General features: G+C 55.7%; 1 protein-coding gene across 2 annotated transcripts in view; it reads right to left on the reverse strand.

Annotated features, from left to right (window-relative positions):
- Nucleotides 1-19,451, reverse strand: part of NECTIN1 (nectin cell adhesion molecule 1) — a 66,292-nt gene that overhangs the window by 32,384 nt on the left and 14,457 nt on the right. Inside the window, exon 1 of one of the 2 annotated variants that reach the window (XM_070272886.1) lies at nucleotides 2,304-2,644. The exons of the other annotated variant lie outside the window; for it this stretch is intronic. Coding sequence (XP_070128987.1) covers nucleotides 2,304-2,469 — 166 coding nt within the window. The 5' untranslated portion in view covers nucleotides 2,470-2,644. Of the gene's footprint in view, nucleotides 1-2,303; nucleotides 2,645-19,451 lie in introns of those variants that run through there. 2 annotated transcript variants of the gene reach the window in all.

Here is a 19,451-nt window from a genome sequence, read left to right on the forward strand (position 1 = left end):
AGGGGACTAGGGGCCTGGAGGGGGTACTTTGGGGCCGGCCCAGCCCCCAAGGTGAGCAGGGAGCTCAGATACATCTCCTAGCCAGCTCCACCGCCGGGCTTCCCATCAGAGGCTGCTGGGATAGCATGCCAAATTAGCTTAATGAGCGAGGCCCCAGCTTTAATTGGTGCCCTCCGCTTTGCAGCCCCGTCTCCTGCTTTCATTTTTAATGCTGGGAAAGGGTGGGTTTCTTCCTCTCTGGCTCCTGTGCATTTTCACCCTGGCTAATGGCTCCTCGCTCAGAAAGGCCCCTACAACTGCTAATTGGGTTTAATTACTGGGGTAATTAATGATTCTATTGGAAAACTGAAATGTTGTGGGTGAATTCTGTGTATAAATAGATAGGAAAGTCAAAGGGACAGAATGAGACCCAGGGAGACACTGGGGCGGGAAAAAGGACTAGGCTGAGAATCCTTCAGCTGGCGGGTCCCTTACATGGGGACCATCTAGCCTAAGCTCCCCGTTTATACATGAGAAAACGAAGGTGCAGAGAAAAGCAACTCACCCAAGGTTGCCAAGAAGGTGGTGGCGATGGGGAAGGAGGAGCTGGCAGCACTGGGCCGTGGAAGAAAGGGGTGGGAAGGTGTGACTTTGCCTGGCTGGCTCAGTCATGTGATGATGGACCCAAGAGCACCTGGGGAATGGTTATCAGTCAGACACTAGCCCACAGAAAAGGCCTGTGGTTATTTCTCTTGCTGTGGTTACACAGGCCCAGTTGATAAGCAGACGAGGCCAGGAGGCAGCCAGGTGTACACAGAGAGCATGGTGGGTGAGACATGGAAAGAAGGCCACCACCTCTAGCTGTGACCTCTCACCTCTCTTGTCCATAAGGAAAAGGCAGACCAGGTGTCTCTTAAGGTATCTCCTGTATCTTTCCCACTTAGCTCATACCCACCAGCCTCAGCTGATGTGGAGGGGAGGGGGCGAGGTGGGTAAGACATTCGCCCCTTGAACTCCATGGTGACCTCTAAGTTTTGTACTATTCTGGGGAGGCAGGAGACAGGGGGAAGGAATATGAGATGAGAAGGGGGTGGGAGAGGACTGGTGAATATCTGGTCTACTCTAGGGTGGGTCCACATGCCCCCATGGCCTTGATGATGCCTCCATGCTGAGGGCCCCGAATCCACGTGTCTAGTTGCCAACAGGGCATCTCGCCCTCCACGTGCCCACACTGAACTCTTCTCTCTCAGCTGCTCCCTCACCCCCGTCCCTCCCAGGGTTTCGCCACATCAGTCACTTCATTATATCCATTTGACTCTCCTTCCCCTGATTTCCAGAATACAGCCCTTGAACTCCCAAGGCTTCCTGCAGCTCCACTGGGAGTTTAGGGCCCCACCATTTCTTATCTGGAATCCCGGCACCAATAACACTAATAACAAATAGTGAACCTTTAATGAGCACTCATTATCTAAGAGGTATTTTTAGGTAATGGATCTCATTTCATCCCCACAAAAATCCTCCATGAGAGATCCTACTGTTAATGGTGGGAAACTGAGGCTCAGGCTGGTGAAGTGGTCTGTTGAAGCCACAGTGCCAGCAGGTAGATGTGAAGATAAATCAGATCTTGTCACACAGGTCCCAGCTCTCTGATGGTCTTGGGGTAAATCTGAGCTGCTTATCAGACGTCACAATCTGTCCCTGCCTGTCTTCCCAGCTTCTTCTTCTGTCTCTCCCATGTCCCCACCCTCCACACCAGCCCCTGTGGAAAACTCCTACCCACATCCAACATTCAGGTCCCACATTGCAACCAGCTCTCCCCAGAGCACAGTGCTGGGCTCTGCCAGGGGACTCGTTATCTCTGAGGCCCCAGCGCCTGGCAATGGTAGGACCTGGATCCGTCTTTGCTCAATGAACTGCGAGCTAGGCCGGAGAGTCAAATCTCAGAGAACAGACTCGGGGACATGGGACTGTCGGCTTCTCCAGTCACCGAGATCTTTTAATCAAGACTTCTTAGGAAGCTCGTGATCAAAGGACAACCAGACTCCCTGGAGAACGTCATGATTATTTGTAAAAAGGACGAATTCTCTATAGGAATGAGGCCGAGAGGCCCCTTACGTGGGAGGTGCATCCAATTCTAGCCCCAGTGGGAGATGAGATACCCTCCTTCCTTTACTACCCAGTCCAGCCTGCCAGCGCTAATCCCATCCCTCTGCAGGTGCAGCCCCATTTATCCTGATGATCCTAGATTCTAGAATGATCTAAAGGAAGGTGCCGCCCATTTTGTAGATGTTGAAATTGAGACCCAGAAGGGTGACGTGACTTACTTGAGGCGATAGAAGAAAGGAACTGAAAAGCCAAGGAGAGAATCCAAGTCTCTCGACCTTCTTTTGCATTCCTGGTCCAAAGGGAAGAGGAAGAGGGATGCGGTAGAAACAGCCCCTGGGTGTGTGAAGGCTTCTGGGTAGGCGTCTTTGGAGGGCAGGATGGCATCCTGTGCCCAGTGCTCAGAGACCCAGGCTGGCCTAGTCAAGGTGAAGACGGGCAGCACCCTTCTTCCCTACTCCCCCTGCACACTAGGCCTTAGCTGCCCCAGGCTGGGCCCCTTGTGGGCGCAATCAGGAGGTGTTCCGGAGTTCACCCCCACCTGGCCCCTTGGGGTAGGGGTGGTGGAGGGAGGGAAGCCTGAAGAAGCAGGTCAGAGCAAATCCTTCCCATGTGCCCCACCCCCAATGAGAGCGGGCAGAGCTGGAGCCTGTAGGACCAGAACCCAGGCGCCCTGTCCTGACACGTCCCAGAGATCTGCTTGAGTGGGAAGTGAGAGGGTGAGTCAGGGCTGGGGTGGGGGAGTGCAGAGGAGGACAGAGAGGGACGGGCAGGGGGCTAGGAGGTCTTTCCCCCCTCAGAGGACATGGGGACCAGGGCTGGCAGGAACCAGGGAAAGGGTGGGTTCCCAGGGTGGGAGGGAAACAGTGTTGGCTCAGCGGGTCTTTGGCCCAAGGCCCCAGCCTCCTTGGTTACAGGCTCAGACAGGTCCTGGAAGCAGGCTGCTGGCTGCAGATAGGGGCAAGGTGGGAAGCGGCAGCCAGCCTCCTTTGTCTGGGGAAGAACCACGCTGAGGCCCGATAATAGTCAGATGGCTGCACCACTTCACCCCGACAACGAGCCACAATCAACAGGAGGTCTGGCGGGGCAGAAGCGGGGGAGCTGCCTTTATCTCCCATCTCACAGCCCCCTCCCTGCCTCCCGTCAGGCCTGACAACTTGGGTGCTGCCCACCGCATGTAGAGGCCGCCCGGGAGGGGAAGGCCCTTTCGCCCACAGTGGATGTTGGGGTGGGGAGGCTGGGGTGAGGATTAGGGTGGAGAGATGCTTTGAACCCAAGACAGACTGGTGGGACCTGGTTCTTGACTCACGGCAGAGAAAGGGGGGATGGCCAGGGCCTGTGCTTTATTTTTTTTTCTTTTATGAGATGTGAACTCAAGCAATTAAAAACACGCATTTTATTTTACACAATCTGCCCCGCTGTGTCTCTTTATCTTTGCTCCAGCCCTGGTCCCATCAGAATGGTGGGCATTTCGCAGCAACTTTTCATCTTCAAAGTGATTAGACAGATTGAGTGTGTCCCTAATTCTTACACAGTTCATCTCCCTCCGTTGTGGGCCCCTCATCCCTAAAAATAAATACTGGTGGATGGCATTCGTGCTTCCTGTCCCCTAGAATTCTAGCAGCAAGTGATTTTATTTCTACCAATATTGATAGAACACCTCCTATGTACCAGGCACTGGGAAGTCTTTCCCGTTTAGGATCCCATATCATTTCCACTTCCATCCTGTAGAGTAAATATTGATATTCCCACTTACAGAGGAGGAAACTGAGGCCCAGTGGTTGAGGAATTCACCAAGGTGCAGAGCTAAAAAGCCGCGGGTCCAGAACTTGAGCTGCTGTCTCCTGGCTTCTGTGCACTGTACTCGCTTTCAGAATGAGAGCTCCCTCTGTTTTTCTATCTGCTCAGTTAGAACCTCTCCCCCAAGGCCAGATTCCAGCTTTCCAGGAGGGTGCTGCCTAACTCTCTGGCGGACATTCATAGGTTCAGATTTGCTGAAGGGAACAGGATGGATTTCCCCAGAGGACAGCGTGGGCACCAGAGGCCGAAGCCCTCAGTGACCTACCCGTCCGGGTCTCCTCCTGGCCCCGTCCTGGGAGCAGGGAAGGGAAAGGGAGCAAAGATTGGGGTTTAGGGGTGGCTAAGCTCTCACCGTGGAGCCAACTGGTGCTCAGACAGGTAAATGGGGCCACACCTGCCCAGGCCCAGGCGCTGCCCTGCCCGACATGCCACCCCAGGCGCCAGTTGGCAAGGGCTCCCAAGTAGACTTGGGCAAGGAAGCACGCCCTTGGGAAGGCGACATCCCTGCCTGACCCCGCGGCCATGCGGCAGCAGCAGAGGTCAGTCAGACCCAGCCAGAGCTGGGGCCTGGGCTCTGACCTGCACACCAGAGGTTAAAGCGAGGGGCTGTCATACACTAACTACCCTCTGCCTCTGACAAGGTTTTACCCCAAACAACTCCACTCGGGTGACTAAATAAATCACTTCTCCTTCTTTTAAGGTCTCCATAGCAGGAGATCCCACCATCTCCCCTAGGAAATGGCGAAATGTTCTACACCCTTCACTGACGGAGATGTTCTTCCTGAGGTCTGTCCTCCATTCCCCTCGCTGCGACGGAAGCACACTCTGTTCTGCGGGGTGCCAGGGCCTGTGGGTTCAGGTGCCAGAGCTGGAGATCAGGCAGGGCCTCCTCTGAAGGAGGGACCAGGAGGGTAGGGAGGGGCTTGGGTGGCAGACAGACCGGGGCTGAGCTCTTCCACTCACTGGCAGTGAGCCTCAGTTTCCCCATCTGTAAAATGGGCTTAATAATCACAAAATGGCTATAAGGATTCAATACAATAATATATGTACATGGTAAGTGTGACATAGAGTAATTGCTCACGAGGTGGCAGCTGGCATGTAGATTCCTTGGGGACATGAACAGAGCCAGCTAGCTGAGACTATGCCTCAGACCAAAGTGGGCTCCAGGCCTTCCCCAAAGGTCAAGGCTACTCTCATTTGTCTGGATTCTAGAAGCTTCCCTGTGCCCTCCTGCAGAAGAATGGGCAGCCTCGAAGCTCCACAACAGGTCTCAGATGCTCAATTGCACCCCCCTCCCCAACCCACAATCAGCATCCTCACTCTGGCCTATGGTGCCTGGCCTGGTCCTAGAGTCCTGTGGCAAGCCGCCCAGGGACCCAGGAGAGCTCGGCAAAGTGCTGGGTGTGCTCCCTGCAGAGGGTCAGGGGCAGTGGCCTGTTTCTCTACCAGCCGGCCTCCTGGTGGGTGCCCACACAGACCTGCATTCACACTGTGGGCCGAGGATGCAGAGAAAAGGACCAGAGGTGTCAGAGGCTTGACATGGGCTGAGGGGCTTCCCCCAACCTCCTTCCGCAGCTCCAGGAGTCTAAGAAAGTTTCTGAGCGTCCTTGAGGGAACTCTGGGAGTCTTTCCCACGTCAGGCCAGCAGACGCCAACACTGCCAGCTCCTCCCTCTCCCCTCGTCCTTCTCCCCACCATCCGGGGCTAGCCACGCCCTGCTCTGTCAGTGCCCAGCCCCGAGTCCTGGAGAGCAGAGGCCCCCATCCCAGCCGCCTGCCACACCCCTGCACTCTGGCACCCCAGACAAGCAAGCGTGGCCAGGCCTCTGGGCCTGGCTGGAGTCACAGGATGGCTGGGAGGGCCCCATCCCGACATCTCTCTCTGCTCCCTTGTCCCCCACAAATGTGTGAGGGAGAGTGGCCGGAGCCTGGGGTAGGGCCTTGTGAAAGACACTGGCCACATTCACTGGGCACTGGCTGCCCTGGCTCCTAAGTCCTCAGCACGACCTTCCAGAGCCAGCTGAGGAAACCAAGGCTCAGAGGCACTCAGGACTGCCAAAGTCAGTTAGCGGTCGAGCCAGGACAAAAACCCAGGTCTGCTCGCTGGCTCTCCCCTCTTCTCCAAGGCCTCTGGAATGAGGAGACTGCTTCTCAGGTCCACGACGACAGGAAAGCCCAGAGCTTCTCTGGGTCTTGGTCCCTGCTCTGTACAGTGGGAATCACAACCACTACCACGCCTACACTTGCAGGTTTGTTGGGGACATCAAATGAGACAAGCTTTGAAAAGAGAACTGTGTTACCTGCAAGGAGGTGCCCAGCTACTACCGCTTTGGGATTTGAGGTCATGGAACAGGACCGCATGCTCCCGAGGGGTGAAGCCCCTCCTGAGAGCTTTGCCAGGAGGCCTGGAGAGGGTGGGGGTAGTGGTCTTGGACCTGGGCTTTGTAGTCTGGCCCCACTGGGCATATGTCCCGCACCCCAGGGACATTGCATTGTCTGGCTGATACCCGCCCCTCAGCCTGTTCTTGGCTCTGAGGGTCCCTGATGTGACAAATACATTTTATGATGTCATTTGCTAAGCACTAACACCTAGCTCACGAAAGGGGCCTGGGCTGGAGTCAGGAGACCCAGGTTCTGATCCTGCTGCAGCCGTGAGCCAGTGAGGGGCGGGACTTTCTCCTCCTGGGCCTCAGTTCCCTCATTTAAAATACAGGAGCTGGTCAGCTGACGCTTCCTGCACGTTCCCTCTGGCCTGGCCTGTCTGGGAGTCTCTGCAGCCAGCCCCAGACAGGCTCCAGGTGCAGAAGGCAACAAGCTCCTGGGCTCAGGGTGACACTGCAGGGTGGCAGAAATGGAACCTTGAGGATTCCATCACAGCATGGCAGGATAGAGAGCAGACGAGATTTTGCAGCTCTCTGAGGTGTTGCAAACAGGGCGTGGCCGATTCCCCAGGCCTTCCCATGTGCCTGGTGCAGAGGCATTTCTCAGAGCTGGTTCTTGTCAGAAAGGGCAGAGCTGAGTCCTGTTTTGGGAGGGGGCGGGTGCTTGGGGAAAGGCACCAACTCTACAAAACGAATCCAGGTTCTTGCCTAACCCAAGGGGCAGCCTGCAGAAGCTCTGGTAGCTGGAGGAGGCTCCCGGGTTGGAGACCTTGAACTCACAGCCAGGAAGTGAGGTGTCTGTTAGTAAGTGAGACTCCGGCAGTGAGTCAGGTCTCTGCAGAGCCCAGGGATGGGGTGGGGTGGGACAGGCCGGGGAGCAGAGCACTTGCCCAGCTGAGTTCTGATCCTGCTTTTGCAGCAATTTGCTGTGTGGTCTCAATGACATACTTAACCACTCTGTACTTCCTCTTTATCATCTGTCCTCATTTGCCATCTTCCTCATTCCCATCTGAAGTGGGAATACAAATGATGGCTTCTTAACACTTCCTGAGGTTATGGTTAGGGTCAAACACAAGGTCAAATGTGCTTTACTGAAGTTCCATTTCCCAACATAACACAGAGAGCTGACTCTGAGCCGGGCAGGGACTTGTTGCTTCACATTCTCCCAAAGCCCCTGGATGAGGTGGGCACTGATGCAGTACCATGGAGAAGGGGTGGAAGCTCAGAGGTGAAGTAACTGAGATTTGGTGTTAGGAGTTTTCTGGGGTTCCACCCCCGAGCTGTGTCATCCATGATGGGACTCAGCACCCCAGCTAAGTGGACAAGATGACTTTCTGGGGTCCCTCTCAGCTTGCAGTCCCTAGAATAGGACCCCAAAGCCCAAAGTCTGGTCTCTTCCAGACTCATCCCTTTCTCCTGCTCAGGGGGGCGTCTGGAAAGGAGATGAATCTGGGGGAGATGTTAATTAGTTCTGACAAATTAATAAAGAAAGCCTAATTTATTCTCCAGATCTAATTTCCTTCCCCGTGCTTTATTTTCCTGCCCAACAAGCTGCTGCTAGGGAAAAGGAGGGGAAAGGTGGCGGTCCTGGGGTCAGTCTGAAGACAGGCGCAGCCCAAATCTGCCGGCCTCCTCCTGGCTGGCTCCCCGCGCCCACCCCATCCCACCCTCCACTGCTGCAGGAAGCCGACCCAGACATTAAGCTGTCAAACCACTCCCAATTATCTCTCTCTATGCCCGCCGGCTCCAGGGGCGACAGTTGTAGCAAGCTGGCATTGACTCATGCTGTCACCGGCCTGCCCTGCTCTGGGAAAATGCAATTTAATGAAGTCCAATGGCAGGGCTGGGGCAGACAGGGTCCCAGGAAGAGGGTGGCCCCAGCACGGGGACGGCTGATAGTCTCCTCTTTCTGCGGGACAGTGTCTCTGCTCGTCTGACATCACCTCACCTTCAGTGCCGAGCCTAGACCCAGCGGGAGGGGTCATACTATACCTTCTCGGCCTCCAGTCACCTCTTCTGCAGCTCTGAGCAACCGAGGTACTGACCTTCCCTCCGAGGGCCTCCACCTCCCCTGGCTGCCTGTTTTAACAGCGTATGGTCATGACAGCTGGGAAATTCTTCCTGCTGTTTGATCTTGATCCCTCTTGCTGAAAAGCAAGTGTATTTCCCCATGCCTTTTCATGCAGAACCCAGGAGAGGGTCAACCACTGCCAGACGCCATCCAGGGCAGTCCAGGGTTGGGGAAAGAGGCTGTCGCTGTACTGCCAGGCCAGTCTGACGCTGGCAGAAACTGTATCTCCCCTTTTGATTTTGGCTGCGCTGGCCTGGCCCTGCCACCTGCCCCCACCCTGGTCCTATCTCATCAGGGGCATTTGCTGGAGAACCATGTTCTCTCCAGCTGTACAGCAAAGGACCTCTGGCTGCAGGTTCCTAGGTTCAAACCCCAGCCCTGCCACTGGCTACCTGTGTGACTGCAGACTTTCTCTGCCTGTTTCCTCATCTATAAAAATGGGACAATAGTAGTAACTTCCTCATAGGTTGCTGGGAAGATGAAATGAATTTCTATAAGCAAAGCAGTGAGAGCAGAACCTGGGCGGAAGTGGTCAGTCACGGTCAGCCTTTGCTGCTGCCCACCATGCCTCCTGGCCCCGAAAGGTACTATGGCTTCTGTCAATGCAGGGCCTCCACACATGCTCTTCCCTTTCCTCTGCCCTCTTTCTCCAGTGCTCTGTCATCCTTTAGGTCTCCCTAGACTGGATTAAACCCCCTCGCTGTGTGTCCCCACCAGGTCATCCCCTTTGGCCATTGCCACACCCAGAAGAACTTGTTGTCTGTCCCCTGCCAGACCATCGGCTCCACGGAAACACGGACGGCACCTGCCCGCTCAAGCCGGATCCCAGCGCCCTGCCAGGGCCTGCACGCAGGCGATCAGTCACTCAAGAGTTGACTGATGCCTGGCACGACTTGTCCAAGGTGCCTCAAAGCTTCCCCTCTCCTCCCAGGGGAAAGGGTATGGGGACCCAGGCAGGTTTGAGAAATGCTCCTGAGCAAGGAGAGAGGAGGCTAGTTCCAACCACAAGTTTCTCCCATCTGGCTCCACTCTGAGGCCCAAAGATAGTCAGAAGGGCCTTCCTTCTGGGTACCAAAGGGACAGAGAAATGTCTCATGGCAAGGGCAGTCGGACATCTCCAGAGCTCAGAGAAGAGCTGCACCCTGGGCAGTCCCAGCACCCATTCTCTCGTGCCCTTCTGGGCCTCTGAGTGCCTTGCACTGGGCCAAGTGGTGGAATACAGTCATTGGTCCCACACACGTCTACGGGGCACCAAGGATGGGCTAGAAGAGACCGCACAGAAACGAGTACTCCAACCTTCTCGCTGTACCAATGGGGACACTGAGGCCAGAGGGTGACTTGGCCAGCAAGTGGCTGAGGCGCCACTCTTAACTCCGAGGCTGATGCTCTTCCCCCAAAGCCATTTGGCCCACAGTAGCAATCCTGCTTCCTCACTCCCGCAGTTGATTCTGTCGCCCGGGATTATTGTTAAAGGAACTCCCCCTCCAGTGCTCCAAGTGAGGGACCAAAAGGATCAATCATGTACAGTGCAAGGTAGCTCACTGCCAGGTAACGAAACATGCGCTCGGCCCTCGCAGACTGTCCACTCCACTGCATCGCGCCTCTTCTAACAACCAGTCAATGCTCCTCCCAAACCTCCTGGGCTCGGCTCCTCCAGGAAGCCTGCTCCAGTGAGCCCCACCAGCTCCCGGCTCAGGGACCCTGCCTCAGCACCCAGGGACATGGATCTGGGGCGGAAGGAGTGCCTCTGGCAGCTCACCTGAGGCCACACAGCTGGTACTCCCCGGCTGAGGGCAGGGCTGCTTCCCCCGTCCCTCTAGATCTTTCCTGGACTACCCCAGTGTTTCTCAAGATGGAGAGAGCCCAGAGCTGTGAGAGAAGGACTTCTGGGAACAGAGGGCTTCCCCGAGCATAGAAAGAGGTCCCTCGGGCCCTCCCAGCGTCCACCTTCCCATCTATAACTTGGTTTACTAAGCATTGTGAGGGCTAGGCCTGACTCTCCTCCCTGGGGTAAGGGCAGGCCCCGGAGGCACTGAGAATGCCCTGCCACACCCCAGGAAGTTCTGTCCAGCCAGGTGGACAGATGCAGAAAAAGGGCTGAAAGTTCAGCTGTGCCTGTGCGCACATCGAGGGATGAGAGATGTGGGAGGGGACCTGGATGAGCTGGGACACGGGGAAGCAGGTGGTCAGCAGGAGCCAGACCAACACCAAGACTGTGGGCAGAGAGCTGCTCACAGGACAAGAGAGCGTGCAGCCCAGGCCAGGGTGTCAGACCTGAGGCTGGGGAGGGCCCGGACACTCCTCCACTCACACCCAGGGGGAGCTTCTGCGGAAAATGTGGACAGCTCCGGCCACGAGCCTGCCACCCACATGTGGGATTCTCTCTGAACTCTCCTGAGACGTAAAACAGGGATAACCACCCTGACCTCCAGAGGTTGCTGGAGGAGGAGGTGAGAGCACTTTGCAGATGCTGTAAGGCCCTGCAGGAGGGGAGAAATCTCAGAGGAATCAGGGTGTGCTGCCGGGACAGCTCCTGGAGCAGGCTGTGGCAAGCAGGATTTTCACGGAGACTGTGTGTGTGCGTGTGTATGTGTGTGTGTGTATGTAGACAGGACTACTTAATTGTAGATCAAGGATGGCCAGGAAGGCCTCACTGAGAGGGGGGACATTTGAGCCAAGAACCAAGTGCCAACCATGTGGCTGTCTGGGAGAAGAACATTCCAGGCAGAGGGAGTAGAAGGTGCAAAGGCCCTGAGGTAGGAGTGTGCCTGGCAGCTTTGGCTGGTGTGGCTGGAGAGGAGAGATGCAGGGGCCAGATGATGGAGGACCTAGGCTCCTCCTCTGAGCGAGATGGGAGCCCTTAGAGACCATGAACAGAGGAGGAACAAGGTTTGAACAAGACTGCTGACAACTGCTGAGAATACACTGTAGGGAGTGGAGGCAGGGGCACTAGTTAGGAGGCCACTGCAATCATCTGAGACATCTTGGCAGCCTCTGCAAAGGTGGGGAGGGAGAGCCAAGGCCAGAGGCCCAGGGGTGGGGAGGGGTGCCTCCACGTCTCAGGAGCCCACCTCCGCCTGCCTTTCCAGGTGAGATAGCTGGTGTCCCACCCCTTCTCCCTGCAGACAAGCTGTCTTCCTCATCCTGGGCCTGAAGGGGAGGCGGGGAGGGTTGGGGTGGGGAGGAGGCTCTGCGCAAAATAATGGCCTTGAGCCAAGACAAGAGAGATGCTTGTTCCCCTTTATTTACGATTGTTATTGGGAGAAATAAAGGCCTCTGCAGCATGCCTCCACTCGGCTGGGAGCCAGGCCCTCGCTCCTCTCTCTCCTTCCACCTTTCCCTTCCGTCCCCACCTCTTCCCTGGGCACAGGCTTTCCTCTGACACACAGAGATCAAATAACTTTTCACTCAAAGGGAAAGATATTATCTCCCCTTAGGATTCAGCAGCAACACCAGCGGACCGATGTCCCAGATTAAAAGGCAATTAGGCAGCTTTGTTTCCGCAGGGGCAGGAGGTCTGCTTGGGCCCCTCCTTGGGAACTGGATCCCACTGTGGGGAGGGCCAGTGGCTCTGGCGACTTCCCATGGAGAAGGCTGCTGGCCTCGCCTCGGTCCCACCCAACCTTGGCCCCCAGCCCCTCACCATGCCCCAGCAGCAGGAAGGACAGACTTCCCTCTGCTCCAGGACAGCTGGGTGCCCAGGAAGAGGGAGGGATCCCCCAACCAGGCACCACTATATCTTTCTTCTGCAAACCCAAACCCTCAGAGTAAGAGTGGAAGCTAAATTTGCCCCCCACCCCCACCCCAGAAAATACAGTACTATTGCTTTCAAGCCTATTTCAAATAAACAGAGTGGAATTGCCCCCATCAGGGTTTCTAATGTCTTGGAAATGACATAAAAGACAAGAAAAGAGAAGGGGCCTTGGCAATTTCTTCAAACGAGAGACCCTGGGCCTCCACTTCCTTCACTCACACTCTGCTGACGGTACCTCTGAGAAGAAATGCTCACGCAGCCCCTTCAGAGCATCAGGGGCCCCATCTCCTTTCATCCTCATGGAGCCTCAGAGGAGGTATCATTACCCTGCTTTTATACCCAGCTGGCCAATATTTACAGGAGGAGAAACTGAGGGTCAGGGAGGTGGTGTCATTGGTCCAAGGGCACAAAGCTAGTATGTGGCAAGGAGCCCAAGTCCATCCCTGTCCCTTGATTCTTTCCCCATGGGGCTGGGTGAAGAAGGAGAGGGTTTTAGAATCCATCCTTTGCCTTCTAGTAGTTTCCATCAGGCAAGGACAGGAGGACCACTGATAGCCCTGCCAGCTGGGGTGGTCAGGGAAAGCCCATCCATCCTTCAGTGACCCTTGAAGGATGTGAAGGATGGGGAGGTTTTCATGAGACACAGGTGTAAAGGCCACCATCCACCCCTCCCTGGGCAGCTGGGCTCCTGCTCGCCGCACCAGCCTAAGCCTCAGGCTGCCCTGTCCCTCTCCCAGGCTGGGCTCTCTCCTCCAGGATGTTTTAGGCACTGGCTCCGGCCAGCCTTTGGGCCTGGGCACAAGCTGTTCTGTCTGCTGGGAGCACCCTCCTCTCCTGTCCCCATCAAAAAGGTCACCCCCACTCTCTCTTTTGCTGGCCTTCCCCTATTCTGCTCCATGCCTGCCTCTCCCCGTGCCAAACCTTCCACCCCGTCTCTCACACTAGTGACCACCTAGGCACTCCACAAAGGCCATCTAACTGAGGGAACCACCCCTCCCCTCTTTTCTCACCTCTGAGCATCCGTAAAGGCAGCTCCCAGACCCAGCCATACCCACCTAGTCTCTGCCGTACCAGGATGCCAAAGCCTCCCCTCCCTGCAGGTCCTTCTCCAGGGTCACCTCTCCCAGATGAGACCCACTGGCTCTGGTTCTTCTACTCCCCCGCCTTTATCTATGAAGCGTTATTGTGCCAAGCACAATGCCAGCTTCACTTGGGGAGAAGAAGTTGATGGTGGTGGTGGTAAGAGGTAGGAAGGCAGAGGGACAAGAAAGAACAAGGCATTTTCTCTTTCTCTAGAAGCTCAGTCTAGCAGGGGACCCAGACATGAAAACAAATAATTACTGAGTGGTAAGTGCTGTGTTTTGTTGTTTGTTTTTTCAAAGTATGAACCAGAAGCAATGGGAGTTTAGAAGGAGGAGTGACTCTGAGGGTGATGCAGGGATCACCCAAGAGCGAGATTTTTAGCTGGGTCTTGCAGGATAAGCCGGAGTCCCTCAGAGAGAGAAGAGGGGACAGGAAGGGGAGAGAGTGTCTCTAAAAGCACGGCTGTGGCTGAAGGGTTGGCTCTTTGGTGCAGAGGTGAATGGAAGGAAGGCAGGCACCCGTGTAAACGGGCTCTGTACCGGACAAGGGTCTGTGCTTCACCTGAAGCGACTGGGAGCCACCGGTGTGCTTTTGGCAGGACAGCGACATGGACGGAGGCACAGGGAATGCTCAGTGAAAAACGCCAGCCACAAAAGGCCACACAGTATATGACTGTATTTATATGAAATGTCCAGAACAGATAAATCCATAGACACAGAAGTAGACGAGAGGCTGCTGGGGCTGGGGAGAGGGAAAAATGGGGAGTGACTGCAAATGGGCACATTGTTTCTTTTTGGGGTGAAGAAAATGTTTTATATTAGGAAGCAGTGATGGCTGCACAACTTTGTGGATATACTAAAAGCCACTGCTTTGTACACTTTAAAAGGGTGAATTTTACAGTATGTGAGTTATATCTCAATAAAAAAAGAGGCACGTGAAGAAGGATGGATGGTGGGGAGCTAGACCCCCCCCCGATGGAGGCATGCTGGCCACTAGGAGACCTCTACAAGGCTGCAGCACCCCCCAATATGGGGGTCCCCCGCTCAGCACCGCTGCTCTGAGTGCCGATTCTGAGGTCCGCGACTGTCTTCTTCCTCCCTCCCCCGCCCAGGAGTGATTCTGCTGGGGTAGGGGGCACTGGAGAGATCCTGGGACCCTCACCTCTGGGCAGGCCCCCTCCATCCCTGCATGAAGGAGGTATGGCCGGCGCGTAATGCCTGGGACCCAAGAGCGACAGACAGGTCACCTGACAAGCCACATCACTTATTTTTGAAGACAGGCGGGTCCCCTGGTAATAGAGCAGGCACGGAAGACGCTTTGCCATAGATGGGGAAATTAGGGCAGAAAATAACACCACAAAAACAGAACTGTCTGTCCAGAAATAGGAGAGAAAAAGCCTCGCTCCCGTGCCTGTGTGTCAGGGCCTGTCTGAGCTCCTGCGGATCCAGGGACCAGCCAGCTGCGGAGCTGCCACATTTTCTCTGCTGGGCTCAGAGCTCTTCTCTCTGCTACGCACTCGCCACTTGTGGGGGCTGTTCACCAGGGTCGGGGGGGTGGGGAGCCCCAGGTTGGGGGATGAGGGGCTCCCACAGAGTCCTTTGTGTGGGGCCCTGGGTATCTGTAATGAGGCTGTGAGGTGGCACTCATTCCCAGGGGAGGGAAGCAAAGGACCCCACTCTCAAAGGCCTATCACCTGGAAGGTCAGTGGGGACTGAGGCTCCCTGGACAGGGGTGGGGGAGGGGGGAATGCATCAGCTGTCACCAGAGGTTGACATTTCTGATGCTTGCAAAGTGGAGAGTGTGTGTGTGTGAGATCCCTGGTTGAAGGAGATTTTGAGATGCCCAGATGGGGTGACTTTGGAGGCAGGGGTGGCTGAGGCTCAAATATATAGGCAAAAACTGCTGGCTTTCATGGCCCCAGGTTTCCCTGCTGATCCTAGGTGTGGGTGGAAGGCAGGGCCAGCCCCCCAGTCTGCTCGGTGGCAAGAGCTTATGAATGGAACAGAGAGGGAGCCGTGTGTGGGAAGCCCAAAGAAGCCTGGGAGAGAGCAAGGCTGGGGCTGCGACGGGAGAGTGATGCTGGGGGCCTTCCGACTCCCTGGCAAGCAGTAGCTTTATTTTTACTCTGGGCTTGGGGGTGAGGGCAGGGTGGAGAGGAGAAGGTGAGGCAGAGCAGATTTGAGGGGGAAGACTTCACTGATTTTTCCCGGCATCCCCCAGGCCACTTCTCTCACCACAAACCTCAGTCTCAAGCCACTTGGTTGTCATGGAAACAGGCCGGAATAGAACAGATGGTCTCCACTAGCCAAATTCCAATTAAACAGGGCAGAGATGGATCTGGAAGCGGGTGTGATGTGACTAGGCCACTGAGGGCTCTGCCCCCTAACCCAACCTGCCCACCCTGGCTACCCCTTCCAGCAGACCAGGGACTGGGGTCAGAAGGAAATCCTGGGAGGGGGTCTCTCAGGTGGGTGGAGAAAGCTGCCCAGGGGGAGTCACCATCCAGTCCCCCCCACCCTCACCCCTTCAATTCTCAAAGACGGGGAGCTGGAGGTGAGGGAACGCCACCTTGGAGAGGGGCAGCATTGGGGGGACACACATTTAAACCTACAGAAACACTGAAACAGAGACACATGCTTGCAGACATGTACACCCAAGCACACGTGTGCAACTAAATACTGCTGTGCGTGTATATATGTATACGTATGCGCAGGTTGACATGCACAGAAACATGTGGGGTGCACGTGCAGAAGGTGAAGCAAAGTCATTAATCAGAGACACACTCAGAACAGCACAAAGAAAAGGCTTTAGAAAACAAAATAAGCGATTTATTTCCATTTATTTAATAAACACGTATCAAGAATCTATCAGGTGCCTAAAAGTAGGGATTACACACACACACATACACACACACACACACGAGTGATAGGGTCCCAGGCTCAAGGACACAGGATAAATTAACTAATAACATGATCATTGTGCTATGGTAGGAAAGTTCACAAGTGCCACGACAATACGGGGAGGGAGTTGGGGATTAGAGGAGGAGGGCCTGGAAGGATGAGTAGGAGTTTGCCAGGCAGCGACATCGGGCCCGCCAGGCAGAGGGGACAAGCTCAGTGTGAGTGGGGTCTGGAGTGCAGAGCAGCTCATGGACGAGAAGACCCCAGAGCAAACCCTGGCGCGCATGGTCTAATTTCTGACTCAAACACAAACTCCCACACCTAGAAATGTGCCAGCACACCTGCCTGCGAAACCACACATCCATGCACAACCACACGCACAACCACAGAGCCCCCTGGTCCCCAGGAGTCGACGCATAGGAGGTACTTAGTAAATGTTGACTGGCTGAAAAAGATGCTTTTGTTTGCTGCGAACAACATGAGGTGGGGATGGGAGGTGTCAGGAGAGAGGCACACGTCAGAAATTCTCACATCTTGGCTACGGAGGTTAAACAAAATGCCAAGAAAACAGAGAGGCGCCCAGAAGAAGGAAACCTCTAGTTTACTGGGGTTGAGAGGGAGGGGAAGCCAGCCAGTTCCCCTCAGTTTCCTGTACATTTATGGAGCGCCTACTGTGTACAAGGCACTGACAAGAGCCTGCAGAGATTTTAAGGCTGAGTCCTCTCCTTCACAGACCTTAGGGCCTAGAAGAGGAGAAGAGAAACAAAGTACCAGACAACACAGGGCCAGGAGACGGGGGAAGGTCTCATGGGAGGGGGCCATTTGGCAACAAGGTATTTCACAGGTAGGTATGGTGGGGGCTCTGGGCTCAGCGGGCAGCAGGAGCCAAGGCCCAGGGCCCAGAGCAGAGGAGCTGGAAGCAGTTAGCCTTGGCTGGAACCTAGAATGTGCTCATGTCAAGTAGTGGGAGATATCTTTGGAAAAGAAGGTTCTGGCCACAGCGAGAGCCTCGACCAGTGGCTCTCAACTGGCGGTGACTTTGACCCCAGGGACATTCAGCAATGTCTAAAGACATTTTTTGTTGTCCCATGGTGGGGGGTGGCAGGAGGATGGTACTGGCATCTACTGGGTAGAAGCCAGGGATGCTGCTCAATATCCTACAGTGCACAGGACAGCCCCACAACAAAGAATTATCTGGCCCAACATGTCAGGAGTGCTGGCTGGGGTTGAGAACCCCTGGCCTAGATCACGGAGTCTGTACTTAAGTCAGCAGCACTGGGGAGCCCATGAGGGCCTCAGATGGAGCAGGAGGGTGACATACGCAAACCTCTTCTGGCTCTGACTGAGGTGTGCAGGCTACACAGGAACGGGGAGAGGCCCCTGGGATGTCTCAGAGGGCAGTGGCAGTGGGACGGGGGAGGGGTCCCGCCGAAATGGAACCAATAGGAACTGACAGCAAATCAGAGGCAGAGGATGAAGAAGAAGGAGCCACAGCCCCAGCGAAGGGCAGAATTGGGGTTCTGAGTACAGAACCGGGAAGAGCCCAGCGAGGGCTGCATCCTGGGAAGAGGAGGATGAGGGCGGTTTTGGATCCCACACAGGGCACGACGCTGGAATGTCCAGCTGGCGGTCAGAAAAGCTGGCCTGGGGCGCAAGTCAGGCTGAAATCGGACAGAACAGACTGGGGGATTGCTCTCTTAAGTGCAAAATCCTCCACATGGCCTTCCCAGTACCTCCCACAGCCACACGCCTCCACACCCCACTCCCCAGCCAGAAAACGCTAGCTTCTTCCGTGTGTGTCCAGTCTGGCCTCCCTCAGGCTGCCCTGCTCACCCTCCAGCCACTCCTCCTCAGCCTCCAGGTGTCAGCATCAAGGTCACTTCCCAGGGAAGCCTCCCCCAGGTTCAGGCTGGTGACTGCTCACAGCCCTGTGCACACTCGGGCAACTCGGCCAGTCCTCTGGACCGCTCTGTGCATCACCTGAGAGAGGGGTGACCCCTGTGTCTGGACAGTACTCCACTACTTGGCTGAGCCTGGCTCTGGCAGAGTGCTCAAACCAGCAAGGGGGCTCCCCCCGCTTCCCTCACTTCCTTGCTTCCACCCTTGCCTCCTTTCCCTTTGCGTCCTTTCTTTGCCACCTCCCCCTCCCCTGACCACAGGGGTCCAAAACAGCTCTAGAAAGAACTGTTCTGACAGCCATCAGGATGGGACCGCACCCAGGGTCCCGAGGAAGAGGCACAGAAACCTCAGCAGCCCCCAACGGGAAGTGTTCCAGCCCCTGAAGATGAAAAATGCCCACCAACAGGCCAGGCCTCAAGGACATGTAGCCCCCCTTCCTCCTCACCCCAAACCTCCAATCCTGCTTCGACCTTGGGAGTTACCTGGTCTCCCCAAGGCACATCAGCCTTTGACTAAAGCCTATAACCTCAATTTGAGTGGCATAAAGTACTTTTTCTTGGTACACAGTATCTGGCACATAGCAGAGGCTCAAAGAACATCTGCTGACTGACTAAGCGACCTCACCGAGAGGATTAGGGAAGAGTTACCCACAGGGTCACCCCAGGGCCCCACTTGGCCAGCAGAAAGGGCCCAGCCAAGTGAGTTAGTGGGGGCTGGGGGCACTGCCAAGGAGAGCAGGTACCTGGAGACGCTCTCTGGGTGGCCACAGGGCCTGCCCTTCCAGCTGGAGATATCTAGGGGCATCCAAAGAGCCTGTGGGGGGAGGCCAGCGAAAGCAGGTCGCTAATCTCTCTTAGAGATTAAACACCAGGCTGGCTCCAGAGACCAGAAATCTGTTAGGGGAAGAGGAGAGGGGGAGGGGGTGGCCCAGGGCAGGAGTGGAGGTGGGGGCTTCTTTTCAGAGGTCTGAGCAGAGCCTAGAAGGACCTCCAGGGTTGGAGGTGGGCGATCTGAAATTGGGGAAAAAACACCACTGATTTATTAACTAGAGTTACTAATTATTAACCAGCTAGACGCTTGGACTTGAGGGCCCAGTTTCTGGCTTCACCCCTTCACCAGCTCTGAATCCCGAGGGCCTCTGGAGCTCCCCACCCCCTCTCTGCCCCTCCCCCGCTCGCAGACTCTCTCCAGCCGGCCTTGCTCTTTATCCTGCCCTGCCCTTCCCAGTGGCTGCTGCCATTGAAGATAAATATCCACTCATGCTCCCAGCCCTGGGGAGGGGGGTATTAGGAGACAGCAGGATGACAGTGTGTAAAACAGTATTTGGGGCATGTCCCCACCTAGGTCTGGGTGACCTGAGGCAGCCCTGCCCGTGAGACCCATCCCCTCTTCACTTCTCACCTGACTCAGCTCCTTGTCTCTCCCTGGTCAGCCTCAGGGTTTGGCAAGAGGAGGCCAGAGGGGCCTGGAGGAGGGAAGGGG

This window comes from Equus caballus, chromosome 7 (assembly GCF_041296265.1).
Source record: "Equus caballus isolate H_3958 breed thoroughbred chromosome 7, TB-T2T, whole genome shotgun sequence".
NCBI classification, from domain to species: Eukaryota; Metazoa; Chordata; class Mammalia; order Perissodactyla; family Equidae; genus Equus; species Equus caballus.